Below are 9,320 nucleotides of genomic sequence, written 5' to 3'. Positions count from 1 at the left end.
CTTAACTTCCTTTACATATATTCTTTTAAAACTAATTAATCTCAAAATACTGAGGTTGGACTTCAGCCAATGGGGAAAGACACAGTCATCACCTGTATTAGAATAAAAACCAAGTGCACTTCCTGCCCTGGTAAGCTCACCAGCCCATCCTTAGAAAAAAGAAAGAAGCCGGGCGGTGGTGGCGCACGCCTTTAATCCCAGCACTTGGGAGGCAGAGGCAGGCAGATCTCTGTGAGTTCGAGACCAGCCTGGTCTACAGAGCTAGTTCCAGGACAGACTCCAAAGCCGCAGAGAAACCCTGTCTCGAAAAACCAAAAGAAAAAAGAAAGGAAGAAAGAAAGGAAGAAAACAAGAAAAAGAAATTGCCTTGCTAAGTTATTTTACTCCTATGCATGTGTCTTTGTTCAGCACCAACATCTGTTTCCAACACCAAGAACAATACAAACGCTACGCGAGCCTCCATACTGAGCACCCTCTCCAGCAGCACCTACAGTATCTGGACTGAGCCTATCAGGGCCCTACATGGTTGAGCTCTTTCACCACTAAGTTCCTGAAAAGACTGTGTCTCTAAACTCACATCACAGCACAGTCACCAAGGAAAAGTTAAACCAGAGTTCTGCTGGGCCCTGGGCCCACTGAACAAGTCTTCTCTGCAGAGAGGAACAGAGGACCCGGGAACCGCTGCTACGCCCACACCTCCCTTTCCCACCCAACCTCACTCCACCAATGCTGCACTCGTCCAAACCAGCCTCCCAGACACAAGCATCTGTCTGTTTGATTATAGCTAGGATATCACTATGTTACCACGGCTAGCCTGGGACTCTGCATTCAGATCAGACAGTCCAGGACACAGAACCAAACAGGAGAGACACAAAGCAGCTTTTCTGTACAGCTGCTGACCCCTGTCCTAGGCTTTGGGTCTCATATCTAACAATGGGGAGAAAGTGGTTTTCCCCTAAGATGCCTGAGAAGCCAAGGTCAGGGCAGGTCAGTCAGTCTGTTGGTAACCACAGGCAGGCAGGCCAGCCTGACAGACCAAGGACAAATGCAGGGAAGGGCTTGGACGAGGATTTTCAGAGGAATGGGGAAAGTACTTCAGTGAAGAAGGAGGCAGACAATATTCCCATATACTGACAGCACAGACTCCACGCTTACTCTGGCTGCACATGTAAATCTCTCTCTCTGTCTCTGTCTCTGCTTTTTGAGACAGGGTTTCCCTGTGTAGGCCTGGTTGTCCTGAAACTCACTCTGTAGAGCAGGCTAGACTCTAACTCAGAGATCTGCCTGCCTCTGCCTCCTAAGTATATTGGAATTAAAGGTATGCACTACCACTGCTCAGCTTTTTAAAAAATTTATTAGAAATTATATTTTAAGAGCACTTGCTACTTCCACTAAGCCACCTCTCTAGTCCCTTTTGTTATTTTAAAGGATTTTATGTTAGTCAGGTGTAGGGTCATATTCCTTTAATCCCAGCACTTCCAAGAGAGGCAGGCAGATCTCTGAGTTGGAGGCTTGCTGGTCTACATAGTGAGCTCTAGGACAGTCTGTCAAAAAGCAAAAAAAAAAAAAAAAAGTATTAAAATTTTAAAAATATTTTTTGAAAACAACAAAAAAAGATGTTACTTTAGTTTTTATGATCATTTGCACGCACGTGTATCTATGTGAGGGTAGGTATGAGCGCAGGTGCCTGCTGAGGCCTGAAGAAGGTGTCCATTTCCTCCCCTGGAGCTGGAGGTATAGTCAGGTCTGAGCAGCTAGATATGAGTGCTGTGAATCAAGCCCAAGTCCTCTGCAAAAGCAGCACAAGCTCTTAACTGCTGAGGCGTCCTCCAGCCCCGACTCCGTTTCCTTGAAAGCAGATCTATAGAGACATACAGTAGAAGAGTAGTTATTTTTTTTAACTTGAATTTGTTTTATTTCTTTATCTGTCTGTTTGAATTGTTGAGTGATTGGTTGGTTGGATGAGACAGAGCTAACCCTGGTCGGCCTTGAATTTGCAGCAATCTTCTTGCCTCTGCCTCCTGAGTGCTGGGATTTTAGGCATACATTACAATGTTTGACAATCCATCTTATTGCTTATGCATTTCCAATAAGCTACAGATAATCTGATTTTAGTATATGCATATAACAATCCAAGAGAAGTTCAACCAACTTCAGGTTGGTCTCCATGAGAAATAAATTCAAGTTTTTCAAAACTAAATGGAAGCCAGGTAGTGGTGGTACACACATTTAATCCCAACACTAGGGTCTCTGAGTTCAAGGCCAGCCTGGTTTACAAAGTGAGTTCCAGGATGGCCAGGGCTACACAGAGAAACACATATCTCACCAATAAATAAATAAATACATAAATAAATAATTTTTTCACCAGCAGTGGTGGCACACTGTTGCATTTAATCCCAGCACTTGGGAGGCAGAGGCAGTTCATTTCTGAGTTCGAAGCCAGCCTGGTCCAGAGAGTGAGTTCCACGACAGCCAGGGTTATAAAGAGAAACCCTGTCTTGAAACACCAAAACCAATCAAACTAAAACACACAAACTAAATGAAACAGGAAATCACCAAAAAGTTAATAACTCCCAGTAGTTACATTTTTCTCCTGTGCCTAGTTTTACATTTGATCTCAATTAATCCTCAGAACAATCGTCAATGCTAGAGAATGAGTCTATCTAACAAACACAGAAACTACCTCTGAAGCGGTGGCTCTCAGCCTGTAGGTTGAGCCCCCTTTGGGGGTGGCATATCAGATACTTTCATTATGATTCATAACAGTGGCAAAATTACAATTATTAAATGGCAAGAAAATACTCTACGGTTGGGGGTCAGCACAACATGAGGGACTGTGTTAAAGGGTCATGGCGTTAGGAGGGTTGAGAACCATGGATCTAAGGAGAACATTGTTAAAGGGTCACAGCGTTAGGAGGGTTGAGAACCATGGATCTAAGGAGAACATTTGCTGGGCATGAAGATGCACACCCATGATCCCAGCACTCAGAAGGCAGAGGTAGACGAATCTGTGAGTTCAAGGCCAGCCTGATTGGTTTACATAGTGAGTTCTAGGACAGCCAGGGCTGTATGGAGAAACCCTGTCTCAAAAAGTCCCCACACACACATAAAAAAAAGTGATAGCGATTGGCAACACAAAGGAGAAAAAATAGCTGCTGAAGGACGAGGCTCCTTGGTTTCGATTCCAGTTCAGATATGAACCACAGTTCTGTGGCTGAGAGAATCTATTTAACCTCAGGAAATGTCAACCTCCAAGCCAAGGCCCAGGACATAATCAAGAACACCACCCTCTGAGGCTTTTGAAAGAAATTAAAACAGAACTTGAACGCACAAAATGCCTTGATTCCAGTAAGTGGCAGTCACTGTAATTACTGTTACACAGCCACTTAAAATATTCAAACTCTCAATGCTGCATTGATGTTCATCCAGCGTCTGTATTTCCTAGCAGAACTTCACCATCTGTTGTATACCAAGGATACAGTAAGACAATTTACAGAATATAATTCCAGCATCCAGAGGCAGAGGAATCACTGTAAGTTCAAGGTCTTCTCAAGAAAACACAAACAAAAAATATGGCCTGGTGCTAGAGCTCCCTGGTAGAGTTCTGCCTAGCATGTATGAAGCCCTAGGTTCAGTCCCCAATACTGCAAACATAAATAAATAAAAATACTGGGGTGGGGTGGGGGAGCTAGAGACGTGGCTCAGCACTTAAGAACGCTACTCAGCCGGGCGGTGGTAGTTCACGCCTTTAATCCCACCACTCCACTCAGGGAGGCAGAGGTGGGCAGATCTCTGTGAATTCGAGGTCAGACTGGTCTACAGAGTGAGTTCCACGGCAGTGAGAAACCCTGTCTTGAAAAACCAAAATAAACAAACAGATAGATGAATAAACTGTTCTTCAAGAAAACCCAAGTTCTCTAGCACCCCTGTGGTAGTTCACAACTGTTGTGGAACATTCCTTTACACTGTATGAGGATGTTTCATTGTGACTGGTTTAATAAAAAGCTAAATGCCCAACAGCAAGAGGTATAGGTGGGACTTCTGGACAGAGAGAGCTCAGAGAAGAAGAAAGAGTCACCAGTCAATGGGGAGAAAACAGCATGTGGAGTACAGGGTAAAGGTAACTGAGCCACATAAAAGAACACAGATTAAAAGATATGGGTTAATTGAAGCTAGAAGAGCTAGTTAGAAACAAGCCTAAGAAAGGCTGAGCTTTCATAGTTAATACATCTCTGTGTGGTTATTTGGGAGCTGGCAGGTGGGACAGAGAAAGACTTGCTACATAAAACCATCTAGTAACTCCAGTTCCAAGGGCTCCAGTACCATCGTCTTCTGGCCTCTGTAGGCATCACACACACATGGCGTACATACAAACATGCAAGCAAAATATCTATACACATAAGACAATTTTTAAAAAATCCTGGGCCATTGAGATGGCTCAGCAGGTAAAGGTACTGCTGTCAAGCCTGAAGACCTGAGTTAGATGCCTGGGGTGCACAGATGGACAGAACCAACTCCCACAGGTTGACATCTGAACTCCACGTGTGCTGTGGCACACACACACACACACACACACACACACACAAAGTAAAAATAAACAAAATTTTTAATAAAAATAAAACCATGAAATAGGAATTATTATCCCACTTTTTAAATGATGAAACTGAGGTCTAGAGAGGTTAAATGACTTCCTATTCCCACTCACAGCCTCCAAACAACTATTAATATAGTCTGTCTCTATAGATTTGCTCTCTCTGGAGATGTCAAATAAATGGAGTCAGGGGTAGAAAATGCCCTATCAGTTAGCTCATGGCAGAGGACCTCACTTTTGTTCAGAGCATCTAAAGCAGGCTGCTCACAACTCTAACTCCAGCTCTGGGAGATGTGATAGATGCCCTCTTCTGGCTTCCGCAGAGACCTGCACTCATGGATATATACCCTCTCTCTCACACACACACACACACACACACACACACACACTAACTAAAATAAAATCATAGGGGTTTTGTTTGTTTGTTTGAGACTACAATATGTTTTGGTTTTCTGACACGGGGTCTCACTGTGTAGCCCTGGCTGGCCTGGAGCTCATGATGTATAGACCATGTTGACCTAGAACTAATAGATCCACCTGCTTGTCCCCCAAGGTTTGTGTCACCATACCCAGCTTGAAATAAACTATTTTAAAATAATAAATGGGCTACAGAGGTAGCATAGTGGTTAAGAGCACTTGCTGCTCTTGCAGAGGACCTAGGTTTGGCTCCTAGTACTAGGTGGTAGCTCATAGCCATCTGCAGCTCCAGCTGCAAGGGATTCAATCCCCCCCTTTTTTTGGCTCTGCCAGCACAAGGCACTCACATAGAATTAAATAGCTGGGCATGGTAGCAATTGGAAGGCAGAGCCAAGTGGATCTCTATGAGTTCGAGGACAGCCTGGTCTACAGAGCTAGTTCCAGGACAGGCTCCAAAGCCACAGAGAAACCCTGTCTCGAAAAAAAAAAAAAAAAAAAAAAAAAAAAAGGGTATGATGCCATAAATCTACAATCCCAAGATTCAAGAGGTTGGGACAAGAGTATTGTATGAGTTGAAGGCCAGCCTGAGCTACATAGTGAGACCCTGTTCAGGAAACAAAGCAGCTTTCTCTTTGACAGCCAGGACCCTGAACATTTTCCCTGAGAAGTAGAGTATCTTCGCGATCTCATCCCTGATTTCAGTGGGATTCCATGCTCCACAGCACTCCCTTCCCCTTCCGCTGGAGCCAAGCCAGCCACACCCCTGATTTCGCCACAATTTTTTTTCTGCTGGCAACAGCCAGCATTTGCGGGTGACAATGGAGTCTATGTTGGTAATGCCATCACCTATTGATCTTGCCGGATGAGGAACTTTGGTGGCACACTTTGCAGGCAGCAGCTAAGGTGATCTTGCTGGTAGTGACACAGATCTCCGGTGTTCCCCACATACGGTGGTTTGAATAAGAACAGCCCCCCTAAGCTCATACATTCAAATGCTTGGTTACCAGGGAGTGGAACTGTTTGAAAGGCCTGGGATTAGGCGTTATGGCCTTGTTGAACGAGGTTGTTGAATGGTTTTGCTGGGGGTAAGCTTTGAAGTTTCAAAAATTCAATTTCTCTCTCTCTCTCTCTCTTTCTCCCTTCCCTTTCCCTCCCCCTCCCTTTTTCTCCTGAGCCATGCCTGCCACCATGCTCCCTGCATGATGATCATGGACTAAGCCTCTGAAACTAAAAGCAAGCCCCCAATTAAATATTTTTATTTATTTAAGGGTTTTGTTTTTGTTTTTGTTTTTTTTTAGTTTTTTCGAGACAGGGTTTCTCTGTAGCTTTGGAGTCTGTCCTGGCACTAGCTCTTGTAGACCAGGCTGGCCTCGAACTCACAGAGATCCGCCTGCCTCTGCCTCCCGAGTGCTGGGATTAAAGGCCTGCACCACCACTGCCCAGTTTTTTTTTTTTTTTTTTTTTGAGACAAGGTTTCTCAGTCCTGTGTTCAAGGCCAGCCAGAGAGTTCCAGGATATCCAGAGCTACACGGAGAGACCTTGTCTCAAACTGTCCCTCAACACACACACACACACACACACACACACAAAACCACTGGTTCCAAGAACTGTCTGGTGGGTGGCTATACCTGCCCTGTCTCCAGGAACACAAGTCAGCAATTATGGCCTTGGAGTCTGGCTCAATTATCCACAGCTTGCTCTAGGCCTCAAATATCCTCATCTCCTCTCCAAGCCCATTTTCTCACTGGACTTCAAGGAAAAGTTCCTTTGCAAGATGGAAACGAAACATGAAAGAGACAACTCCAGGAAGCCTGGTGTGGGAACCATCTTTATTCTAGTCTCAGCCTGGGCGGCTGCCATTCAGGACAGCTTCCTGACTGCTCACTCCACCTGCAGTGGCTCTTAAAGGCACAGCCACCAAAAATGGGCAGGTGAGGCTGAAGTTCCATCCTGCTGGTTCCCCGCAGCCTCTCTCAGCAGAAGCGGCTGTGTTCACTGAGCAGAGTCCTGGGGAACAAAGGCACCCACTCCTCCCAGCACCATTCAATCCTCGGGCCACAGTGGAGCTGCGCAGCATAAAGAGCTTGTCAAAGGCCCGATGCCCATTCCTGCCCAGCTGCTTTGTCTTCCACATCAAAACCATCCAAAGTCACTTAGTTGTCCCCAACCAGGTCACAGAATAGCAGGAGACATTCCCTTGGCAAAAAAGGACACATTTTTATCCTGTATCTTGTATTGGTAAGTGAGGCTTCGATCCCGCTGGGTTGTGGGCTGTGCCGGCCTCCTCCAGAGGATCCTCAGCTGCGGAGAGGAGAAGAAGGAAGAAAGGTAGGCAGCAGCCAAGGACCCGCTCCACCAGGCATCCCACTGGGCCTCCTGGTGACCTCCCATTGAGGTTGCTATGATAGCTCAGGCAAATACGTCATATGGTAATAGGACCAACATTTACAATAAACACCATCAGCCAACAGAAAAATCAAGGTCACCTCTCCATTACAGCAGCTGTGTTTGCTTCTCACGAAGAAGTAAAGGATGAAAAAATCCTCCAAAGAAGAGCAGTAGTTTGTGTATTTCCCTTCTGTGAGTTTCCCCTCCCCTCCTCTGTCCTCCCTTCTACTGTCCTCGTTCAGTCCTGCCCCCCAGACTGGGTTTCTCTACATAGCCCTGCTATCCTGGAACTCACACTGTAGACCAGGCTGGTCTTGAACTCTTAGAGTTCATCCTCCCTCTGTCTCCCAAGTGCTGGGTTTAAAGGCGTGCGCCACCACCACCCAGCTCTGTAGTAATTTTGAGACAACTGTGCTATGTAGACCAGGCTGGCCACAAATTCATGGGGAGCTTACTGCTTCTGCTTCCAGAGTGCTGGCATGTGTTGCCATACCCCTTCCTCCTTCCTTTTTTATTTTATTTATTTTGGTTTTTCAAGATAAGGTTTCTCAGTGTAACAGCCCTAACTGTCCTGGAACTCACTCTTGAAGACCAGGCTGGTTTCTAACTCACAGAGAACCTGCCTCCGCTTCCCGAGTGCTGGAATTAAAGGTGTGTGCCACCACTGCCTGGCTTATTTTATTTTTTAGTGCTAGAGTTTGAACTTGGGGCCCTATACATGCTAGTCAAGTGCTCTAACACTAAGCTATACGTACATCACTAACCACTCTTTAAATTTTTTTTAAAAAATTGTTACTTTTATTTTATGTGTATAAGCGTGTGTTTAGCTGCATGTGTACTAGGTGAGTGTCGGTGCCCATGGAGGCCAGAGGTGGGGTATTAGATCCCCTGGAACTGGAGTTACAGATGGTTGGAAGCCACTAGGTAGTGTTGGGAACTAAACCTGGGTCTCCTGAAAGAGCGGCGAGTGCTCATAACTGCTGAGCCATCTCTCCAGTCTCTTGGTCTTTGTTCTAGGCGTGGCTTTGTGCTTGTCAGCTGGACTGACTTGGGAAATCAGCACATTAGAATCTGGACATTCTACAAGCCTCAGGAAAGACACTTACAGTTGATGCTCCAGCTGACTGAAACGCTTGGGGAAGGCTGAGAGAAACCGCAGCTGCCCAGTCAGCTACCCTTTGCCCAAGCTGTACCACAAGTGCTCCAACATAGCATGCTTGGGCTCAACCTGCCAGACTTGCCAAGATTCTCAACAATGCCCCCCCTGCACCCGAGTGGAAGCTGAGGCGGAAGCTCCAGGAATCATCCTGACAACGGAGTGTAAAGGCACAGCTTCCAAGAGCCCCGTGAGAAGCCGGGCGGTAGTGGCGCACGTCTTTAATCCCAGCACTCAAGAGGCAGAGGCAGAGGCAGGTGGATCTCTGTGAGTTCAAGGCCAGCCTGATCTACAAGCCTGAGTTCCAGGACAGTTAGGACTGTCACACAGAGAAACTCTGTCTTGAAAAATAAAAAAAAATAAAAAAAAAAAAGGAATACCACGAGAGGGGCAGAAACCAGCTTCCCACCAAACATTCTAGTGGTGACAACTGCGGGGGCAGGAGATGTCTGGCCCACAAGTATGGCCACTTTAAGATTCTGTTGTTGTTGCTGTTTAAAATTGTTTTTAAAGACAGACTTACCATGTAACTCTGGCTAACCCAGAGCTCAATATGTAGAAAAGGGTAGCCTCAAACTCACAGAGATCTGCCTGCTTCTGCCTCCCAAGTGCTGAATTTATTTTTTACTTTTGTTTTTGTTGTTATTGTTTTTGGGTTTTATTTATTTATTTATTTTTTTTTTGGTTTTTCGAGACAGGGTTTCTCTGTGGCTTTGGAGCCTGTCCTGGAACTAGCTCTGCAGACCAGGCTGGTCTCGAACTCACAGA

General features: G+C 45.7%; 1 protein-coding gene across 2 annotated transcripts in view; it reads right to left on the bottom strand.

Moving 5' to 3' along the window:
- Positions 1–6,818: 6,818 nt before the first annotated feature.
- Positions 6,819–9,320, bottom strand: part of Elp6 (elongator acetyltransferase complex subunit 6) — a 16,996-nt gene continuing 14,494 nt past the window's right edge. For both annotated transcript variants that reach the window (XM_005347990.2, XM_013346467.2), the window contains one exon: positions 6,819–7,309. In XM_005347990.2, coding sequence (XP_005348047.1) covers positions 7,181–7,309 — 129 coding nt within the window. In that variant the 3' untranslated portion in view covers positions 6,819–7,180. The remainder of the gene's footprint in view (positions 7,310–9,320) is intronic.

Source organism: Microtus ochrogaster, chromosome 5 (assembly GCF_000317375.1).
Source record: "Microtus ochrogaster isolate Prairie Vole_2 chromosome 5, MicOch1.0, whole genome shotgun sequence".
NCBI lineage: Eukaryota > Metazoa > Chordata > Mammalia > Rodentia > Cricetidae > Microtus > Microtus ochrogaster.
The sequence above is the reverse complement of the archived record's forward strand: the minus strand, read 5'-3'. Positions and strand labels throughout refer to the sequence as shown.